The sequence below is a fragment of the Lynx canadensis genome, chromosome B3 (assembly GCF_007474595.2).
Source record: "Lynx canadensis isolate LIC74 chromosome B3, mLynCan4.pri.v2, whole genome shotgun sequence".
NCBI classification, from domain to species: Eukaryota; Metazoa; Chordata; class Mammalia; order Carnivora; family Felidae; genus Lynx; species Lynx canadensis.
Window position 1 is genome coordinate 34615098 of NC_044308.2, and position 24138 is coordinate 34639235.

Here is a 24138-nt window from a genome sequence, read left to right on the forward strand (position 1 = left end):
GCTGCAGTGAGGAAGATCTGCCTTTGGAAACCACGGCCACTACCCCTGGCTCTCAAATAATGATCCCTAAGGCTGTTGCTGCTAGCCCCACTTTCTTGGTCACACCCTGGTACCGATCAAATTACGCTTGAGCTTATGGCATCTTTGCAATCCTGCCATTTCACACCCAGCCTTTGAAACCGAATCGACTCCTTGGTCCTGCCGTTCCTGGGTAAGCAAGTCTCCACCTGACCAGCCGACTTCTTCCCCCCAGATGCCCATGATACAAGGACCATCTTCACGACTGCCTGAACCACCACAAGCTACCACACAAGTGCCTGACCTGTTATCTCTCGGCCTCACAAACACCGGCTCCTGTTAGTATCAAGGCCCACGCAACTGCAGGGCTGAGGTACTATTCCTGGCTGGGCTTGTAAAGACGGAGATAAAAATTTCCAGAAAATCCCTCAAAACATTAAAATGGTATCCGGAAGAGTTACAAACATTAGACGGCGTTAGATCACAAAACCCAGCAATACTGCCAGCCTGGCACGAGAATTAGTGCCCTCAAGTGGTGCTCTGCCTACAATACAACAGCCCTCCAGAGAGCTTTCTCCCAACCAGACACACAAATGGTCCATGACAATTTACTGTCAGGCACTGCCAGTGTCAGAAGTCTGCTTACCAATTTGCTCTTGGAAACGCACCGCTAAGCTAAAGGTATGCGTGGCAGAGATGGCTCCTCTAGGCTGCTCATAGCACTAAGGTAGGGTACGGGTGCTTCATCCACCATTCTATTGCAGAGGGTTTCCTAGACTTAAAGCTAGGGATCAAATCCTAAATATATTCACGCATTCCAACGTTTTTTAGTCTATTTTTCCTCAGGCTCTGTTCTAGGGGCTGAGGATACAGAACTGAACAAAACTCCCAGTGTTTGTGGAGCTTATATTCCAGTAAGAGGAGATGGACAATAAACTTGATAAGTAAAATATTTAATGTTAGAAAGTGATAAGGACTAAGAAGAAGAATAAAGCAGAGAAGGGGGCTGGGGAGTAGCAGGGTGGAAGGGATAGCAGCTTTAGACAGGGTGGCCGGGGAAGGTTGTCCCCAGCATGATAACATTTGAGTGAAGACCTGAAGGAGGTTAGGGAGTGAGCCTACTGATACGTGGGGGAACCACATTCCAGGCAGAAGGAACATCAAGTGCAAATGCCCTGAGGTGTAAGCATGCTTGGTGTATTCAAGGGGCAGCAAGGAGGTAGGTGTAAATGTGGCAGAGTGAATGAAGGAGAGATTAGGAGGAGGTGAGACCAGTGAGGTAACTGGATAGGGCCCTAAGGGCCCATATGAGGACCATGTGAAAAAGTGTTTCCATCCTAAAATCCGTTTTTATCAATGTCATACTCCAGAATTACCATACTACTCTTTCAGGATATAGGTAAGCTCTGTTACATTATATAGCTATAAAATCCCTCCCCACACCCCTGGAAGGATAAATAAAAAAGTGGTAAGTTTTATACGTACGTGGGAGAACTGAAGAGCTAGAGAACAGGAGAAGGGAGAGAGACTTGTACTTTTCCAAACTTGTACCAGGCTTATGTATTATCTGGTAAAAATAAATAAAATAAAATAAAATAAATTGTCCTCACCTTTCTAGGGTCAACCTGTCTGAGTAAAGAATTTTCTCTTCAGAAGAACGTTGGAGAATGGGAAATGATGGCATTGATGAGCTTGCCAGATTAATATGATCACCTATTGAAAACGATACACAAATTACTTGATTAAGAAAAACCTTTAAAATCTCAAGACTGAAGTCATCTTATATTTGGAGAACTTTGGCACCTACAAATATCTTTTCTGGAAAGTACAGTTTCCAGAGCTCTCCACATTTAAAATGATCACATTTGAGTTTGTTTCTTTCCTCCTCAAACCTCAACTATGTATTCTGCATATACGTTCTGTATAGACCAAATCATTTTTCCCTCACCCTAGAGATTGGCTGAGAGTACAGAACAACTCTAGTGTTATCTTTACCCCTTTATAAGGCTGACTCCTCATACTAAAATTTAACTCTCTTATAACTGACATGGCGGTCCCTCATTACCAGATACGTTTGGGCCAGCACTATGACAGCCCTGCCGGGTTCTGGACTTTGAAGGTGTCTGAAAGGAAGAATCTCCAAATGCTGATAAGGAGCTCATGGTAGTTTTCATTTCCAGCCCACATAGATCTGTCACGTTTGTTGTGGACGAGATGCATGATGATTTATTACGAGGCGAAGGGCTTATTACTCTTCCGTCTCCTTCAAAATATCAAAAAGTTGGTCACAAAGCTACACAATACATGACTTTGCTACTGGAAATACAGAGAAAGTAGTCTGGGAGAGCAAAGTAAAAGCAAAGTAAAGCTGGCATCGTCACTTTTTCTGTGTACGTTCAGCTACTATTAGTTGAAAATACTGCAGAGACCAATGGATGTGGATAAATGCTGTACAATCGTAGTTAGGGTCCACAGGGTATGACACTCCTATGGGGTGAATAGGCTGCGGTCCTATTAACCTGACTGCCAGCAAGTAGCTTTCAACCTAATGGCCAAACACATATGAAGTTAACAAACTATACACAAAATGCAGAATAAAAATGGTGTCTCTTATATAATCACACGCAAATGTGACAATTATTTTTCACTTAAGAAGACGGCTACAAACGGGTTTGGGGGGAGGTGGATGTTAGGATATATTCTAAAGACCCAGAATAATGTAGAATGGTCAGGAAAAGATGCTGGGAAGTTCCAGAGATGACGTAGGATTTGAGTAATGGGCTAAAGGAGGCAGTTTGAACGCCAGAAGAAATCTACTGTATTTTCTCCTATAAAGACAACATTACTGAAAGCAGCAATTGATGCTGGAGGGAGCAATAAGCAGTAAAAAGGAAACTATGGTTACCACAGAATTCTGCTCAAATGGACCAACAAGATAAAATCATAAAACCAAATCTAGAAAGCTAACATACTTTTGGGGAGACCATCAGATAATATGATGGCAAATTAAAATCAAGTTCCATATAGATAGTATTAAAAAGCTGTAAAGCAATGGTATCTGCTGGCTTCCATAGGTCTACAAGGTATAAACCGAAGTATCACACAGCTAGCTTCTTGCACAAAATAATCAGTGCTAATACTCCACTTTTCTAACTTCTACAAAACATCACTATAGCTAACAATGAGGTTCTAGAGTATACGCATTCAGAACTGACATCATGTTCGCCAATGAACCGGTCTTGGGATAGGATTCGGCTCCTAGCAGAATAGGAAAGCAACCGTGATTCAGTAAACTGATGTGGAAATCAAAATTCAGATGGATAAAAAAAACAAAAACAAACAAAAATTAGTCTCAGAATTAACTGATTAAGGTGTAACTGGTCAGCTAAAGATTATAAAGGTAAAACTCCAAACAATGGACAAATGTTTTCTTATTAGCATTAGAGTTAGATTTTTAAAATTATTTTGTTAAGGTTTCAAACCAATCCTCAGTTTAAGAGGCAGATTTAAACTTCAAAAGACCTGAGGTATAGAGGAAATAATCAAAGGGTAATTTCAGTCATGCTTAGTGAACAAAGGAGTTTTATCCTCACACTTTTCAGCTCCTATTATATGCAGAAGTCATAATCCTAATCCCCATGATGAGCTTACTATCATGATCAGTGTGATATACATAGAGATAAGATACATATCTTACAATAAACAACATAGAATGAGAATGATTAGGAGAAAGGCCGTAAAACCCACAAACAAGATCCTCTGAATGACTGGAAACCAGAATGAACTATGACTGAAACATACACACATTTATGTGGATATATAAATACCCACATAAATACACATATATTTGTGGATCAAACACCCATATATCTTTGTGGGATGTTTCACCCTACATATAAACCACATTACTATGTGGCAACATTTTAATTAAACATTTCCTGTTATTATTTCATATGTCACTATTTAATTGACCATATATGAAGCCCTTGTTTTCCCAATTAAATTTATAAACTCTTTGGGACACAGACCTCATTTTACACTCTTTATATTCTTGGCCACATCTAAATTCGGTAAGCAATCTGTAAATTAACTGATTTTCCAATTTACTAAGAGTTAACTGGAAATCTGTCTTGTATATACTATTTCTGTGATCGCTTCTCGGCCTTTTGGCTAAGATCAAGGGTAGTATATACTATTTCTGTTTAAAAAAAAATCAAAATCTTGTATTTTGGTATAAAAGTGCTGAGCATTCTTTCAATAAAGGCCTATATTCAGTGAGAATCTTTACTGCACTGCACCCTAGACAGACAGATCAATGGATGGGGAAGTGGATGGATGGAAAAAAACACATGGATGAGTGATACAGTACATGGTCAGATATGTGTGTCCACTCAGCCTTATCTTTGAGATTCTGATTCTAGATTTTCCACTGATTTATTATGATCTTAAGACTGAAGCACTGCCTTCTCCTCTCTCTATACATATTTTAGAACTCTTACTTAAGGGATCTAACAAACTAAACTCTGGCTAACTGGGATTTTATTGTATCCCCGGAATATATGGCTCTTACAAAATCTCAAGGATACAGGTATCAACTCTTAATACTATTCCAAAAGCCCAAAAGAAATTACATACCAAGTTTTAGACTTACCAGCTCAAATAAAAAATTGAGCTTCTTTCCTTTAGACTGAGAGTATCATTGATTAATTTATGCTGGCAGGCTACCATATACATTTAATTAATTTTGAAAAATAGAGAAAAATAAGAAATGGAGTGAAATTAATTATAATGATTGGGTATCAAGATGCAGTTTATTCAATAAAGATTCCCAAACTTTCCTGATAAAGTGCTACTTATAATTTCTCCAAAGTTTTATGCCTTTGCAGGTAGAATGGTGAGTACAAAAGTCGAGAAAACAGCTACACGCCATGTAGCCTTCTTTGCATGAAACTGCCTAGAACTATGGAGGAGGCACATTTAGAAACAACTGGGTACAAATGAGTAGCCTGTTCCAGAGAATGATTTTGAATAAAATCCTTCAATGAAAAAAAAAAAGGTTTTATTTTTCCCTAGAGAATTTTGTATCTTATGAGTCATCACTTATGTATAAAACTTTATTCTTGGGGCGCCTGGGTGGCGCAGTCGGTTAAGCGTCCGACTTCAGCCAGGTCACGATCTCGCGGTCTGTGAGTTTGAGCCCCGCGTCGGGCTCTGGGCTGATGGCTCGGAGCCTGGAGCCTGTTTCCGATTCTGTGTCTCCCTCTCTCCCTGCCCCTCCCCCGTTCATGCTCTGTCTCTCTCTGTCCCAAAAATAAATAAACGTTGAAAAAAAAAAATTAAAAAAAAAAAAAAAACAAAAAAAAAACTTTATTCTTCTGGTAGGTTCACAAAATTCAGTGTTCCACACTATTTTCCCATTACTAATATCTAGTAACACCTTACCACTTAAATAAATTTAACCTGGCCAGTCATCCAGAAATCTGCATATCAACTTACTCTTCTAACTCAAGAGTAGCTCGGGAGAAGTATGTAAGTTTGACTCCTGATATAGAAAATAAATTGAAGATATTATTAGCAAAAATATGAAGGAAATTCACCATGCAAACATAGAAAATCCTACTTGAGAATTTTCAGGTTCACGTCTGTAACTCTGTGCGTAACACATTGTCGAACACATGGTACATACTCAATGGACATGTACTGAACTGAACAAAAGAGGGAAAGACAGATGCTTCCTGCAGTGTGGGACTGCAGTTAGGTTGATCCCATGTCTAGCATGGCCAAGACAAGACTGTAGGATACAGGAAAGAGAAAAGTCATATGTCAGATGAGACAGGCCCAAGAAGGTCCTGAAGCCACAAAACAAAAAATGAAAACTAATTAAATATTCAAAATGACCACATGCTCATATAGTAATGAGATGAACAGTCTAGACGTGCTATACTGATCAACACTCTCATACAAACTCCTAGAAGGTGGGGGTGGTTCGTATACAAGGATTCTGTAGTGCTTCAAGCTAGCCCATTACAGATGGCTCGCAGTTGTCAGCAACCAACTAACAACTCAAATGTACTAAAGGAAATTTCTCCTTGAACTGAAAAATACATTTCAGAAATATGACCAGATCATATAAGGCAGTGTTTTTCAAAGCGTGGTCTACAAGCCATATCCATCAGAATCACTCAAGACATTAAAATGCACATTTCCAAATCCCACCCAGGACCCACAAAATCAGAATGGGGAAGAGGAAGAAAGGAAGGGGAGTATTAGGAACCTGCCTTTCTAACAAAATCTTGGGGGATACACACTAAAGTTTAAGGCCTTTGATATAAAATATCCATAATTATATGCACTAGTAAGGGAAAGAAAGAGATTTTCTTTTCTACTCGTGATTTGTCACTCTTTCCACTCTCCTTATTTCCTAAAATCTGTGTTCCCATACTCTTATCCCCCATTGATTAGCCATTTTTCCTAGTTCTAATACAGTATTTGGAAGATTCTTTCCCATTATGTTGTACATAGCTCACCCCAAACTACAGTATCACTGCTTTTTCTGTATTGGAAATAATCTAGTATGCTGTGTATATAAAACCAATTTGTATCTAAGTAAATACAAAACCAATTTGATTAATTAACCATTGGTTAATGAACCATTTCAATTTTCATTCAAGTCTATTTGGATTTAAGTAGTTAAACTTATTAAGCAATGTTACCCGAAGAAGATAAACCATAGCTGATCTCTACCTTGCCTACTTGAGTAGTTTCTTTCAAGGTCATGTTGTAAGAGTCGACCAGGGAATGATGGTGTTTCTTTATTTAGCTTGAATTCAACCTAAAACACATATTTTGGGAAGAATTTCACAGTAAGGATTGAAGATAATTATAAAATTACATACAATACTGATACACGTTACAGCAGAGATGAACCCTGAAAACACATTAAGTGAAAGAAGCCAGACACAAAATGGTACATCGTGTATGATTCCATCTATTAAGTACTAATAATAAGAAAATCTGCAGAGACAGGAAACATATTTGTGGCTTTCAAAGCGGGTGGGAAGAAGGAATGGGGAGTGATTGCTTAATGGGTACAGGGGACTCCCTTCTGGGTGACAAAAAGTTCTGGAACTACATAATGATGATGGATATACAACCTTGTGGATGTATTTAATACCATTTAGTGGTAAATGGTATTAAATACTTAAAATGGTATTAAATACTTAAAATGGCTACAATGGTAAATTTTATGTTATGTGTTTCTTACCACACACACACACACACACACACACACACACACACACAGAGTCGATTTCATGAGGTCAAATGAAAACACGTTCCAAACCACCTGCAATTCCTCCATACCCTCACCAAAACTACAATGATTAAAAGAATTATTTTCTAGAAAACAAAAGCAAAAAACATACAACAGAAACTAAATTCTGTTGGCAAAAAAATCACTATGTTTTTATCATCACAATTCTTTTATGTTCAATTATAATAAAATTGTATATCTAAACCTTCTAAGAAGGTTTTTCTCTAAATTGATTTTAAATTATTTGGCAGAACTGAGAAAAACAAAATCAAAACAACCTCTCATGATTAGTCACAGAAAAAACCCTAAATACATATCTTAAAAACTATGATGCTTCTGATTCATACATACTATAAACATTATAATAGCATTTGTATTCTAACTTTATGAAGTATATGAGTTAAAGGTATTTTCTCAGAACATATGTCTACCCTAGAGGGAGCAAATGGTTTGAAGAGAATTGGATGAGGCACACAGTTCCTAGAAGTACATTCTAATGATAGAACAGGATTTGTCCAGTGAAATCAACTAGTAAAACTTTGGAGGGAATTCATTATGTCCAATTATAATAAAGAATATTTTCAATTAAGCTAGCTAACTGCTATTTATCTAAGATGATCAAATGATCGATTTTCCCAGTGTTTATTTTCATATAATAATGTCATCAACTACTGCCTCCTTGACTAATAATGTCTGTCCTCCAATTGACCCTCCCTACCCTCCTCATGCTGTTATTTGTAAACTGTCCTTCACTTTACAACTGTAAAGTGACATCTATTGAACAATTTTTTTAGGAAAAATCTGAATTGCGATGGTTGGAGGTATCCAACTTGGTCAAACGGGGAAAAATTGTTGTATGTCTTGAGACAGTGTGGGAGGTAGGTAAATATGTTTGAATGCTGAGGTGAGACAGGAGGGAAAGAAAAACTGTGCACAAATTAGGGGAAAAAAGAATCTTAGGTTCGTATCTTAACTTCTAAATAGCATGAAACCTAATATATTTCCACTGCTAATGTATTATTTTCTCCCCTGATTTTAAATGGAATGTGGAGATGTATCCCCCTAAATTATCACATTTTATTCATTATAAGATGCCATTGGTAGTAAGACATACCATCATTTTACCCACTACTAAGAAAGAAAAAACTTTCCCAATTCAACTATGATGTGCCATGAATTTTAAGAAGAATCCTAGTTTAAGAAATTTTTAAATGTAAAAAGAAAAGAAAAAAAAAAAAACCTCAGGGCTCCTGGGTGGCTCATTTGGTTAGGTGATGGACTCTTAATTTCCACTCAGGTTATGATCTCTCAGTCGTGAGATCGAGCCCTGCTTAGGGGTCTGTGCCGAGTGTGGTGCCTGCTTGGGATTCTCTCTCTCCCCCTCTCTCTATGCTTCTCCTTGTTCATGCTCTCTCTCTCTCTCTCAAAATAAATAAATAAACATTTAAAAGAAAAGAAAGGAAAACTCACATCTTGTAATTGGTGAAATAAGAACCAGTTCTTAAAAGAGGCTTTTTGACTTTATGTGGGCAGAAAATAAAAATTAGTTTTAGTTCTGCTCTTTAAATCATGCTATTTGTGTAGATTATAAAATAATTCATCTTCAATTTAAGTACAAATCTGCTTAAATCTTACTTTGCTTTTTTCAGGAAGCGATGATGTCTGAATAACCAGATGAAGCCCACAGTTCACCTGCATGTAAAAATTAAAGCATCAAATATGCTCTTAACTTAAATACCCCCCCACACACATATTCCTCCCCAAACCAGTACAGATAAAGACATAACAAAAACGTAGGATAAAATAGAACGCTTGTTTTTTGTTTGTGCTAAATGATCGTGTTCTGAGGATTTGCTGAAAACAATAAAATCAGGACTGAGAATTAAAAGGTTTCACTGCGATTTATTTTCCAAAATGTCTGCGGCGATTTAACCCTCTACCTTAGCACTTCAGGTTTTTGACACTCGCCATGTCAGGTCTAAGTAAATATCTCAATGGGACAGGTAAAGGAGGTGGGAGTGCCTATTAATAATAATTATCTTTCTTAATTAAAAAAAGGGTCTGGGGGTTGACTGGTTATAAAATGAATCGTAGCCTTTCACAGCAGACCAGCTCCACCTTCTGGGAAACCAAGAACCTGGACAAGTCTTTGAATACCCATCATTCTATATCCAATACCCTCCAAGAGCCTTGGTCCAGTCCACGAATCTCAAGTCTCGGTCAGACAATAGCTTGAGGAGATTCAGCGGTCCTGATCCCAATAACACAGCCCATCACCTAGGACAAAGACGCCCGTCAGAAAGAACGACACGAATGGGAAGAAGGGGAAAGTAGGAGACCCAACCTACGTTGTTCGCAGCCCGGCCAGAAACAGAGCGGTATTTCCCGGGAATCATGGCAGGAGACAGTCCAGGATCTGTTAGATCTGCCTTAGAAGCGACGCTACAGCGGAGACTCAGAGACCGAAAGGGGTCATCTCCCAGGCAACCCGCTCACGGGTTACCATGGAGACGACCATTTCCGGTCTGGTCCTCTCCTAAATCGACTGGCCAACCCGGTCGGTAGAACCTCTGGTGATGTTCGTGGGGGCCCACTGCGTCCCCACTTCGTCGTCCTACTTTCCAGGCGTCTTACAAACAGAGCGGGAGTGTGGAGAGGAGGAGGCGGGGAGGAGGCCGGCCACCTCGGTAGCCGTGGCAACCACCACTTCCGGTCCGTTCCTCTTTCCGGCCCACCTCGGCTCGGCCCGCGCGAAATTTGGATCCCTCTGCCCGTGGCCACCTGCTCTCGGGGGAGGACCGGCGCGAGCCGGCAGAGGCCGACCTCCAGGCACCGCGGACTCTTCTGTGGCGCCCGAGCTCGGTACTTCCGGTGGCCCTGCGCCGCGCGGGCAGGCGAAGGGGGCCCGCGTCGCCCCGGCTAGGAAGGCGCGGGCGTGCCGAGGCGGAGGCCGCCACCATGCCGGCCCGCTGCGTGGCCGCCCACTGCGGCAACACCACCAAGTCCGGGAAGTCGCTGTTCCGCTTCCCCAAGGACCGGGCCGTGCGGCTGCTGTGGGACCGCTTCGTGCGGGGCCGCCGCGCCGACTGGTACGGGGGCAACGACCGCTCTGTCATCTGCTCGGACCACTTCGCTCCGGCCTGTTTTGACGTGTCTTCAGTTATCCAGAAGAATCTGCGCTTCTCGCAGCGCCTGAGGCTCGTGGCGGGCGCCGTGCCCACCCTGCACCGGCTGTCCGGCCCGGCACCCCAGGGGGAAGAAGAGGGAGAGCAAGCGGGCGGCCCCGAAAAGGGAGGAGAGCCCCAGGCGGTGAGGCAGGCGGAGGCCGCCCCGGGTCCAGCCTCCTGTACGCTCCTCCCGGCCAGGAAGAGGGCTGCGGCTTCACAGGTAAAGGGACACCAGGAGTCCACCGAGGGTCGCGGGAGGACCCCCGGACTGTGGCTCGGCTCTCCCACTAGTGTCACCTGGGGAAGGTCACCTCGCCTCGACGCGTTCTGTTTTCCCATCTGTAAAATTAGGAGTGTGCTGTATTGGTGACCTCAAGGTCCTATAGAACATGAACACTTTGGAACTATAGTTCCTTCTACCTCTTCCTCCCCCAAACACACACTCTCGTAGGCTTTTTTTTTTAAATAGAAAGGGTCTCATTTGGGCAGATCTCAAGGAATTGGGGTGCTTGAAACTGTCTTTGCATAACATATTACATAAGCTGGAGGAGATGTCCATTATGACTGCCAGAATCATGGGGAGGGGGGAGGTTGAGGGGATGCGGGGCTACTGAGGAGGAGGGGGCTTGCTGGTAAACCCCGCTTCTTTCTTCTTGACTAGCTGCCTTTAAGTTAAATCATCTAAGTGAGCTCAGTTTTTCCACCTTGCCCTCTTCTGCTATTTCAGTAATCCTCATAAGCGTAGATTATACTTACCTTGCCTCTGGTCACGATCTTCTTCCCCTCTTCCCATCTTAAGACTCCCCAGCCTTCTTTGAGATCATCAGGCTTCAGCCCTATCACCCTTAGGTAGATTAAATCAGGACTGTTAACTGGATCTAAAAGGTGTTCAATTTCTAGAGATGGGAAGACAAGTCAACTAACTGATCTGTAACTGATGTTTTGACTTTGAATATTCAAACGCATTCCTAGAATTTTAGAGCTGAAGGGAAACTAAGTGCTCATCTAGTCCAAACTCACAATGTATACACAAGGATGCCAATCCTGGAGGTTAATAATTTCCTCGTGGGCCTGTAATATTTGCTCTAGGTCTAATTGTCAGAGCAAAACTTTTTTCTGCAATACCAACCTGCTTCCTACATTGGAGTGGGTGCTTAAGACCCGTTTAAGGCATCCTGACATTTCTAGGATAAAGAACAAAATTATTAACACAGCCTGCAAGTCCCTGTGTGCTTTTTGCCCCTGTCTACCATACCAGTCCTATCCAAGGCCACTGTCCTTGTTCAGTATACACCAGTCATGCTGATCTTTTCCATTTTTGAACATGCTATATTCCTTCCTACCAACCAAGCCTCACTCAGCTGTTTCATGTAATATCCTGCAATTATGCTGCTCCCACTCCCCATCATCATCAATTAAGTCTTTTTACCTTAAAAATCAGTTCAAACACCCTTCTCTTTGACCCCCTAATTATATACTTTCTTCATATATTTCATATGCTTCAATAGCACATATACTTCAGTAATACTCATCACAACTGTCACAAAACAATTGTGTAGTTCGCTTAATATTTGTCTTCACATTAGAATGTAAGCTCCATGAGAGCAGGGATCCTATCTGACGTGTTCATTATTGTACTGGCAGTACCTAGAACATTAATTTGCAGATTTTAGGAATTCAATAAATATGGAATTGTGGAGTGATTATGTGACCATAAGAACATTTTTTTGTACTATAATAGAATGTTCAGTTCTCTGCCAGTTTCTTTTCTCATCAAGCTATAGACCAGTCAAGACATCTGCCCCTTCAATTATTTATCCACTATCACTACCTATCCAACCTTTACCTAAGCACATACAGGTACATCTATAAATAGATAAATATAAATATTTATATTTATATAAATTGGGAGAAGAAAAGTCAGGCTAGTGAAACAGTCAAAGATTTTATACTATAACAAAGGCTAATGTTGAGGAAATCCAGAAAAGATACCAAAACTATTTTCCAATTAGTATATCCAGCCAGAATTTCTAACAACCCATATTACATTAATACACTTGTCGAGTTATTAGGAAACTATGTGTTTTCATAGTAGTGACTTTAAATGTATATAATGTTAAAAAGAGTTTAGAGTTGGTACCAATACATTGGTAGCCAGGTCTGGACCGAGAACCCCAGTAACATTGCTAAGACGGTTTGCTTGTGCCACCTCTGAGTCCTTCCACCACTCACTGTTTTCCCAATTCCGGGGCCAACTGACAGACAATTTCCAGGCATTCTACAACTTTTACCGAGGAGCTGTTGTAGACACTGTTCTGGATGTTTGGTGCTACATGTAGGTAAATGCAATGGAATGTTCCTTATCAGTAGGGAGTTTGAAAAAAGATTAGGGACTATCTCGAAGGGGAAAGGGGGCCCCGAGGAGCACTCTGCACTGATATTTTGCTTCAAGAGCTAAGATTATTGTTTTTCCTTAACAATTTTGCATTCTTGTTTTTTTATCCAACCACAGGTGACGTAAGTTCCATATATATCTTAGAATTGGTTTGTCAACTTCCACAAATTATCTACTGGGATTTGATTGGGACTACATTGAATCTATAAATGAATGTGAGGAGAAAGAACGTATTGGCAACACTGATTCTTCCAATCCATGAATATAGTGCATCCCTCTATCTGGGTTTTTACATTTCTCTTAAAAATATTTTATGGCATTCTATGTAAAAGTTCTGCACATCTTTTATTAGATTTATCCCTATTTGATTTTGCTATTATAAATAGTATTTAAATTTTTATTTTTTTATATATTTATGTAGATAAATTGACTTCTGTTGACCTCGTATCCAGAAACCTTGTGTAACCTTATTTATTCCAATAATTTGTAAATACTTTTGAATTTTCTTCATGTCTAAAACATGTTGGTAAATACTTTTTGATGTTGATGCTTCTATTTCCTATTCCTACTACACTAACTAGACACTTTAGTATGGTGTTGGGAACCAAAGAGGTGATGAGGAATCCTTTTCTCATCCTTGTTTTGAGGGAAAGCCTTTAGGTTTACCATTTGATACGATTTATGCTATAGGTTTTTTTTGCAGCTGTTCTTTATCCTAAAAAGAAATATTCTCTGTTCTTAATTTTTGATACAGATTTAATCATAAGTGATGTGGAATCATATCAAGTGCTTTATATATTTTCTGAATCTATTCATGATCCTATATTTTGTCTATTATTCTGTTAATGTGGTGAGTTATATTGCCTGGTTTTGAAATACAGAATCAAACTTTTCATGGCTGAAGTAAACACAATTTGGCCAAAGTGTAGTACTCTTTTTTTACATATGGCTTCATTTGATTTGCTAATATTTAGGATTTTTGCAAACCTGATCTATAGTCTTTCTTTCCTGAAATTCCTTTCTCAGATTTGGTGTCAAGATTATGCTGACCAATTTGGAGTTATTTCTTCTTATATCATTTTCTGGAAATATTTCTATAAATGGGCATTATATAGCCATTAATAAATTTGGTATTAATATTTGGTATAGTTTAATGATAAAGATACCTATCCTGGAGTTGTCTTTGTGGGAAGATTTTTTTTTTTTTTAATTTTTTTTTTTTTTCAACGTTTATTTATTTTTGGGACAGAGAGAGACAGAGCATGAATGGGGGAGGGGCAGAGAGAGAGGGAGACACAGAATCGGAAACAGGCTCCAGGCTCTGAGCCATCAGCCCAGAGCCCGACGCGGGGCTCGAACTCCCGGACCGCGAGATCGTGACCTGGCTGAAGTCGGACGCTTAACCGACTGCGCCACCCAGGCGCCCCAATTTGTGGGAAGATTTTTAATGATGGGTTCGATTTTTAAAAATAGTTATAGGGTTATTCAGTTTTTTGTTTCTATACTTCTTTTGATAAATTGTGTTTCCTATAAATTCATTAATTTAAATTTTCAAATATATTGACACAAAATTGCTTATGATAATCTTTTATCTTTTGAAATTCTTTATGATATGTAGTAATTTTTGCTTTCTCATTTCATTTTTGATCTACTTCGCCAGGTGTATATCAATTTTATTAGTCTTTTCAAAGAATAAACTTTGCCTTGTTGATCTTTTCTCTGGTATTTTTTTTTCTTTTTCATTATTTTCTATCATTTTTCCTTCCATGTACTTTTTTTCAACTTTGAGTTTTTAGTTGATGGGTTCGATTTGTACATTACTGAGCTAAATGGTTAACATATATCTTTTCATATCTGCTTTTCCATTAAATAAACTTGTTAGAAAGTGGAAAACTTCACTTACACTAGGATATCCTTACATATTCAGATGTGATATTTCATACAAAGAATATCTTAAGAATAGCTAACTTGCTTATTTGAAGACAACACACTGAATTACCACACTTCAAATTTTGCCTGGCTGCCTAAATTTTTTAAAACACTTTTCTCCAATATTTTAAAAATTATTTTTGTAAGATTGTTTTTAGAGTAATTTTAGGTACACAGCAAACTTGAGGGGAATATAGAGAGATTTCCCATTTTCCCACTGCACCCACCCATGCATAGCCTCTCCCGTTATCAGCATCCTCCACCAAAGAGGTACATTTGTTAGAACTGATACACCAACATTGACACATTATTATCCCCCAAAGTCCATAGTTTACATTATAGTTCACGCTTGGTTTTTCTACTTCTTAAATTTTCATTCACTCTTCTTTCTTTAACTTCTTAAGAAGTTAAATTGGATCATCGATTTTCAGAATTTTCACTTGAATGGACATGGGGGATAAGTTTCATATGCTTATTTCCCAATTGTAGAATTCCCTAGAGTGGTATTAATGGAGGAAAAATTGACTCCTGAAATGAGGCTATGTTAGAAATCTTTTGTGGAATACTTTTTTGCATGATGTTAATTCCAGTCTAAATTAACCAAGCCTAATCAATTTTCCTATACCCTTTTATGCATCTAAGGCCCAAAACTCCCTTGTATGCATGGCATTAACTGAATCCCATAAGTTTTTGATGTAGGGTATTATTATTTAGTTTAAACTATCTTTTTATTTTCACTATAAATTTATCTTTTAAGTTTATCTTTTCATGGGTTATTTAGAACCCATATATTTTAAAATTTCCAAGCACACAGGCATGTTGTAGTTCTGTTTTTGTTACAGATTTCTACGTCAATTACAGTGTGGCCAGAGAATATATAGCATATGAATTTAATCTTTCGAAATTTATTGAAACTTGTATTAGGCAAAATATAGGTCAGCTTTTGTAAATATTCCATATTCACTTGAGATGAATGTGCGTTCTGCAGTTGGGTACAATGTTCCACATGTCTATTAATGTTTAAATGTTCTATGTCCTTCTGGAATTTTTGTCTACTTATTGCATTGATTACTGGGACAGACATGTAAAAAATCTTCCACTGTGATTTTGAATTTACATATTGGGTCTCTAATTCTAACAGTTTTTGTTATATACTGCTAACATAGCAACATCGGCCTTCTTTAGGTTGTTTTGGCATAGTATATCTTACTACATCCTTTGACTTTCAATCTTTCTGTATCCTTACTCACTTATGTATGGTTGCCCCTTTGAAGAGAATGTATCTTTTTCCTCTAGCTGCTTCTAAGTTTTTCTCTTTGTTTTCCAGCTTTACTGTAATGTGCATAGGTGTGGCTTCCTTTGTTTTTATTTTGATTAATACAAATAGTACTTTTGTAAAACTGCGTCTTAATGTCTTCTGTCCATTTTAGTCAATTTTCAGATGTTATTTGTTCAAATATTGCTTCTGTCCCATTTTCCCTTTTTCTCTGGGACTACAATTCATATCATATACAATACTTTTTCATTTTATCTGCTGTCTCTTGTGATCTTTTCTACATTTTCCATCCTTTTGTCTCTCTTTGCCTCACTTCAAATATTTTCTTTTGACACATGTTCCAGTTGATCAATACATATTTGGAAATTCTGCTTCTTAACCTTTTAATATGAAGAAGTAATCAGATATGTGCACAAAAGATTTATGTTCAAAGGTTTCCAATACAGATTATTTTAATAAATTATAGTATATCTGTACAATAGATTGTATGCAGCCACAAAAATTATGTAGATTATTTAATAATATAGAAACATGCTATATTATAGGGAAAATGATGTATTAAAGGATATATAAAAGGTTATAAAACAGATTATCCCAATTTTTAAAAAAATAAATAGCAAAAGACCAAAAAAATTCCAAACCATAAAGTTGTTAGCTATGGATAAAGAGATTATGGCCAATTTTTAGTTTATTTTAGTTTATTCTCTGCATGCAAATTTTTCTCAGTGATAAAATGTATTCTTCTAATGGGAACAGGAGTTATTTTTTAAAGCCGGAGTAAGTAACTAAAATGCCATTTTTATCAAGCATAAATCTGTTCTGTAAAGAAATAATGAACTTATTGTAGACTTTTGGCTTGGCTTAGAAGTAGATATAGCCAGTGGAAATTAGTCATAATTATAAACACAAATAAAGGTAAGACTTATGTTTTGATTTAAGTCCTCAGTAATATTAGATATAATTATTTCTGTTACAAAAGGACCCTTCACAAAAGTATCTTTAATGTCTTGCTGTGTTACAGCAACCATAGATGCCAGCTAAAATATTTTTTCAGTGGTCTGAATGCACTTGTCACTACCAGGCCACTAGCTAAAATTGCAAAGTACTTTAATTTTTTTTTTAATATATAATTTATTGTCAAATTGGTTTCCATACAATACCCAGTGTTCATCCCAACAGGTGCCCTCCTCAGTGCCCATCACCCACTTTCCAAATTTTGTTTTTGTTTCTTTATCACGTCTTATTTTTTCTTCTCACAGGCCCCCTTACACATTCCAGATATCCTTTCTTAGCCTCTTCCATATTATTTCTAGGTACTCAGTCGTATGTTGCCTTCTAAGTATCCAAATCCTCCTCCTTTCTACCTCTCACTTCCCCCAAGAGTCAAAATTTCCATTTCATGTTGTATTTTTTTTCCTCAGGAAAGCATAAAAACATTAAAGCCAATCATATTATTGGATTAAAGCATTTCTCTGCAAGGTATAAAGGACCGATGATTGGGTTTTCTAGAGTAATGCTACTGCTACACTATCCAATAATTTAATGCTAGTAGTATTATCTCTTACAGCAACTCATTTAGGGGGAAAAATAATGAGTTGTAAGCAAATAGCTTACTAGCTTATAGATTGCGGTTTGACCAGAATGCTTAGCAATTCGTGATTACAAATAGTAAGGAACAGTATGGCAGAGTTCTTAAGAACTTGGACTATGGAGCCAGCTTGCCTGGGTTCAAATTCCAGTCTTCCTAATATGTGACCTTGAAAACTATTATTTATAGTCTTTTACTACTTCTCACTTTTGAAAGATAAAACCATACTACTTAGGCTTACCTTTGATATAGTTCTCCTCTGATTCATATTTTTAGATTACATGTGAAAATGAAATTACGCAAACACAGGTCCGCGCTGATAATCTATCTCCTGGTGTCACTTCAGTACCTACTCACTGTGAAGAAGGTCCAGTGCATAAAAGTACACAGATTTCTCTGAAAAGGCCCCCTCACCGAAGTGTTGGTATGTTTTGACTCTTCAATTCATTTATAATTGAATTAATCTTTTGTATATGAAAGATACATGACAAGCCAAGTGTCATTCATAGACGATTGTGTTCGTTCCCTTCAGGTATTCAGGCCAAGGTAAAAGTGTTTGGAAAACAACTGTGTAATGCCACTACTCAGACAGATGAATTGCGGTCTGGAAGTGCCTCTCTCTTTGACATTTACTCCAGTGACTCAGAGACAGATGCAGACTGGGACCTTGAGAGTGAGCAGAGCGGTTTGTCTTACGTTGCTGTGCAGGTGAAAGAAGAATCCTGTTAAAAACGCGACATCAGGTGACTTGACGTGCTGTAGGTTCTCACATCTTTGCTCACATCATTACTTCTTTGTTCCCATAGCTCTCTCGCTTTGAAATAGTTGAGGATCAGCAAAATTTGTTTAGCTCTAAGGCAAAAATGTGCCCGCCTGCCAAGATAATGAAGATAATACTGTCCACAAATCTCCCCACCTCCCACTTGCACCTTTTTTTCTTTTTTCTTTTTAATCCTTCGTGGAAATCGGATTATAAAACAGAACCACAATAGCAACATTTCCAGATCAAGATTAAGCACTGAATATTTAAGCTTACTGCAGAAGCAACACCCATATGGGACTTATTTGACATTTATAAGCTGGAATGTCACTATTCTAAATTTGAAGATACTAGTAAGCACAGCCAAGTCTGATACTATTAAATGACCTGGGGGGAGAGTCAGGAGATTTACCCTTGATTATGATTTTTTTATGTTGTATATTTATTAGTTTGTCCATTTGTAATACTCTTCAATCTGGGGATCAGTCCCCGTGCGCATTTCTGGTGAAGCTATGACTCGTGCAGAAAATATTCGAAGGGAATTAATTGAAACAGAGACAGAATTTCATATACTTAGATTATCTTGTTGATGAAATCTGCATTGGTTCCTATTGCAAGCAACCAATGAGCTTGATTCATTTAACACTGAAATTATTAACATCATGCAAAAAAAAAATTAGTATATTTCTAGCATCATCCCCACTTCGGGAATTAGGTTTTCCTCTGTTGATACCACTCTATTGAATTCCACATTTGGGAAGTAAGCACGTGAAACTTAGCTGCTCCATCAGGACAACGTCCATGGCAGTTTTGTACCATGAAGAAATTTGTTACGGCGGTTTCTGAGAAACTTATTAGAACTCTAGTCTTCTAGTGAGAATAATAAAAACAAATGTCCATTTATTACCTCACATGTCTTGTTGTGCATGACTGGAAGAACTTGCATGCTTTGTATCCTAGAAGATTTAAACGATATACCAAAGCGATTTTCTTCCAAAGCCAACTTCATGTGTGACTTAATTTGAACAGTGTAACTTTAATAAAAAAGAATAATAAAACAAACAAAATATTAGTAGAAGCTGTGAGCCTGAACATCGTTGTGTAAACATTTAGCATTATTATTATTATTATCATTATTATGATTGCTGCTTTGGCTTGACTTTGAGATGACTGTTTTATGTTTTAAGAGACCTTTATGTTTTGTTTTGTTTTTTTAATTTTTTTTTAATGTTTATTTTTGAGAGAAAGAGAGAAAGACACAGAGCATGAGGGGGGGAGGGGCAGAGAGAGAGGGAGATGTAGAATCCAAAGCAGGCTCCAGGCTCCGAGCTGTCAGCACAGAGCCCGATGCGGGGCCCGAACTCACAGACCGCGAGATCATGACCTGAGCTGAAGTCGAACACTTAACCAACTGAGCCACACAGGAGCCCCAAGAGACCTTTATGTTTTAAAACTAAGCACATAAATCTTCTGAAGCTTGATACTATCAGTAAGTACCTGTTGTCCCTTGAGCTTTTAAACAGCTTTAAAACAGCCGATCTCCTTAATTCACGTTATAATGAATATTATATGCCCATTCGTCCCCAAATTCCAATGCCATGAGTTTACTTCATTTCTTCGTGTTAAACAACTTTGAGAACTGTAACAGTTCTTTTCTTTCTTTCTTTCTTTCTTTCTTTCTTTCTTTCTTTCTTTCTTTTCAGTTAGAATTTTCTTCTCTCACCAATTGAGAATTTATGTTTGGTTTGTTGATTCACATGATTTTATAATGTACAATGTTTCACTGTCCTGAAGTAAAATGAAATACTGGCTTTATTTTAAATTAAATATAAGGAACTTCTGGTTTATATAATACTGATTACTTTTTGTACATTTTCAATTATCTAAATTTCTGTTGTTCCCAGAAGAGTTTAATGGGAAATAATGAGATATACCTCAAAACGTCCCATATCATTTTTCATTTGTTTATTTAATAAGTATTTATTAAACATACTCTTTGCCAGATGACTTCTAGATACCAAGGTACATTGGTGAACAAGATAAAGATTCTGCCCTCTTGGTGCTTACCTTTTAGAGGAGAGCCAGGCAATAAACAAGGAAATGAATGAATGATTTTAGATAATGATTAGTGCTATAAAGAAAACAAGGCAGAGTAAGATGTTAAAACATAATTGGGGTCGGGGAGAGAGTTTGGTCTTTTAGGTAGAATAATCAGGAAAGGTCTCTCTGAAGATAAAATATTTGAGCAGAGACCTGGATGATCAGAAGAAGCAGCCATCTAATGATTGGAGGGCAGAGCATTCCACATGATAGGAATGGCAGGTGCTCTAGTATTTGAGGAACAACAAGGAGGCTAGGGTGGCTGGAGGTAATGAACTAGGCAGAGAATGATAAGAGATGAGATTGGACTGGTATACAGAACCAGACCACATAAGGCATTTGAGGCCGCTGTCAAGAATTTTTATTTTATTCTAGACTTAAATTCTATTTTAAATGTATTTTATGGCTGGCACATTGCCAGTATTTATCTCTTATATTTAAAAAACATAAGTGGATTCACATGTAAAGTCATTGGACTTTAGGCAAGAGAAGAGAGACATGTCAAGAGTGTGTGACTATAAAGTTTGCTCTGTCAAAAACATTTCTCAATGGGAATTCTGAAGAGATGATGATGGTGATGGTGTCATTTTCTTTTAAATCTCCCCACATTTCCCCATGGAAGGAAATAGGGCAGTTCCTATTCTGTTAGTGGCAAGGAAGCTTGTATCAGATTAACCGTCCCATGGATAACATGTATAGAAAACAACTTTGAAGGACCTGGGGAGCATCAAAAGCAGGTAGAAATAGCAAGTCAGCCTTAAAAGAGGTGAACTGCAGTGGGCGAGATGTCCTTTGTGAGCCTTCCCGCCTGAGTACACTCCCTGTTCCATGCTGTGAAGGGCAGCTGGAACTCAAGCAGAAAGTTACCATCTTACTGGCGTGAGGAGTCAAAGTTGAAAATTAAGGATGCCTGAAGTGAAAAGTGGTGGGGCAAGTCGAAGAAAAGTAGAAGCCACTGGGGAGGAGGACCAAATCTGCTTATCAACCACCCAAATCTTTGACTAATCACTGAAGTACACATATGTTGTATGGAGAGACCTCAGGGATCCTGGTAAAAAGCAACAGCTGGAAGTCTTAGCTTAGCTACACCATAGGGGAAACAGCTTGGAGTCTGAGTCCAGCCAAGTTAACTAGCTGTTAGAACAAAATCCTTCATGCTTTAGAATAAGATGACAGAATTTATCGTCTAAAATGTCCAGCATAATACTAAAAATTACTAGCCATATGGAGAAATTGGAAAAGTGTGATCCATAATCAAGACATAGGAAATAATAGAAACCAACTCCACGATAACCAGAAGTTGTACTGAGCAGAGAAGAACTTTAGAAGAGCTGTTTTAAATGTGTTCAAACAGAAAAATACAGTAATACCAAATGAAGAGATAGAGAATCTAAGAAGAGTAAAGGAAACTATAAAAAAAGAACCAAATGGAAATTCTAGAGCTGAAAAGAGACAAGCTATCAAAACTGACACAAGAAGAAACAGAAAACCTGAATCACTCTATATCTATTAAAGAAATTGAATTTGTAATTATAATCCTTTCGCAAAGAAAATTCTATGCCCAGATGACTTCACTTATAAGTTCTATCAAACACATAAGAAAAAAATGTAAATGTTACGTAAACTCTTTCAAGAGAAGGATTAGGGAACACTTTCCATCTCATGAGCTCGACATTATCCTATTACCAAAACTAGGCAAAGACATAAGAAATTACAAAGCAATATCCCAATGTGAATGTAGGTGCAAATATCCTTAACAAACTATTAGCAAACCTATCCTGCAATATAACAATAATACATCATGTCCAAGTATAGTTTAGCTCAACACTGCAAGATTAGCTTCACACTCAAAAATCAAACAATGCAATCACCACGTTAAGAGAATAAAGGAGAAAAATCACATGAACACCTCATTAGATGTAGAGAGAGTGACAAAAATCAAGATCCATTTATGTAAAAACTTTCAGCAAACTAGGAATATAAGGGAACTTTCTCAGTCTGATAAATGGCAGCCATGATGTATATACCAGTAATACCATAGTTAATGTTCAAGGGCTGAAAGCTTTATCAGCAATAAGAATCAGGAACAAGGCAAGGATATCCATTCGTCAGTACTTCTAGCCAACATTGTAGTGAAGATCCTAATTAGTGCAATATAGGCAAAAAGAAAAAAAATAATAAAATGCATAGAAGTTGAAAAGGAAGATATAGGGGTGCCAGAGTGGCTCAGTTGTTTGAGCGTCCAACTCTTGATTTCAGCTTAGGTCGTGATCCCAGGGTCGTGGGATCCAGCCCCGCATGGGGCTCCACACTGAGCCTGAAGCCTGCTTAAGATTCTCTCCCTCTGTTCCTCTCCCATGTTCCTCTCCACATGTTTGCATGTGCTTTCTCTCTCGAAAATTAAAAAAAAATTAATAAAAGGAAAATATAAAGCTTTTTTTTTTTTAATTTTTTTTTTCAACGTTTATTCATTTTTGGGACAGAGAGAGACAGAGCATGAACGGGGGAGGGGCAGAGAGAGAGGGAGACACAGAATCGGAAACAGGCTCCAGGCTCTGAGCCATCAGCCCAGAGCCCGACGCGGGGCTCGAACTCCCGGACCGCGAGATCGTGACCTGGCTGAAGTCGGACGCTTAACCGACTGCGCCACCCAGGCGCCCCAATATAAAGCTTTTTAAATATAGATCATGTACATAGAAATGCCTATGGGATCTACAAAAAAGCTAGTAGAATTAATAAGTTTATGTAGAACTTATTGAGTAGAATTAATGAGTTTAGTAATGTATAAAAACCAATTGTATTGTTACATATTAGCCATGAACAATGAAAGTGAAATAAAAAAATCAATACAATTTACAATATAGAAATACAAACGGTTTAGAATAACCCAAGTGTTGGATAGAGAGGAAGTATCCGGCACTCTGAGACATGGTTGATGAGAATGTAAAATAGTAAAACCGCTTTAGAAAACAGTTTGGCAAAATCTTATAAAGGTAACAACCCATATCATTCAACCAAGCAATTCAACTCCTAAGTATTTATCCAAAAGAAATTAAAATACATGTCTACACAAAGACTTTTACACTGATGTTTATGAGCCTAAAACTGAAAACAACCCAAATGTTCATGAACAGGTGAATGGATAAGCAAATTATAGTATATCCGGACAATGGAATTCTCCCAACAATAAAAGAGAACAAGCATGTGTGTAACAACATGGATGAATCTTGAAAACGTTATGCCGAGTGAAAAAAATCCAGATTCAAATAAGAGCACATGCTTGATATTTCCACTTGCACAGAATTCTAGAGAGAGAGAGAGAGAGAGAATCAATCTGTAGTAACAGAAAGAAAATCAGCAGTTGCCTAGGACTGGGGCAGGTAGGAAACAACCTGCAAAGGGGAGAAGGAAATGTTTGGGCTAATGTGGGTGTTTTATTTCCTGATGGGATAGTTACATTGGTACATATCCCTGTGGTGGTGTAGATGATACCTTTATAAAGTTGACTAAAGAAAACAGCAATACACGCTAATTGCCAAATCACTAGTACAAACAATAAATTCTGTAGTTTTTTTAAAGTAGACTTCACAGAA

At 38.1% G+C, this 24138-nt stretch overlaps 2 protein-coding genes and 1 pseudogene across 3 annotated transcripts in view; 2 read left to right on the forward strand and 1 right to left on the reverse strand.

The window, feature by feature from the left end:
- LRRC49 (leucine rich repeat containing 49) overlaps window positions 1-9934 on the reverse strand; it is a 150880-nt gene extending 140946 nt beyond the window's left edge. The window contains exons 1-5 of one of the 2 annotated variants that reach the window (XM_030317790.1): window positions 9679-9934; window positions 8966-9022; window positions 6763-6850; window positions 2084-2281; window positions 1629-1731 (exon numbers count right to left, since the gene is read on the reverse strand). In XM_030317790.1, the coding sequence (XP_030173650.1) occupies window positions 1629-1731; window positions 2084-2281; window positions 6763-6850; window positions 8966-9022; window positions 9679-9726 (494 nt within the window). In that variant the 5' untranslated portion in view covers window positions 9727-9934. The remainder of the gene's footprint in view (window positions 1-1628; window positions 1732-2083; window positions 2282-6762; window positions 6851-8965; window positions 9023-9678) is intronic. The other variant, XM_030317792.1, reaches the window with a different exon arrangement.
- LOC115517559 lies at window positions 4169-4273 on the forward strand (annotated as a pseudogene).
- A 354-nt stretch (window positions 9935-10288) lies between the features above and the next one.
- On the forward strand, window positions 10289-19625 carry THAP10 (THAP domain containing 10). The gene is made up of 3 exons (XM_030317794.1): window positions 10289-10717; window positions 17962-18109; window positions 18218-19625. The coding sequence occupies exons 1-3, from the start codon at window positions 10289-10291 to the stop codon at window positions 18412-18414; spliced, it is 774 nt and encodes a 257-aa protein (XP_030173654.1). The 3' UTR covers window positions 18415-19625.
- Window positions 19626-24138: the final 4513 nt, after the last annotated feature.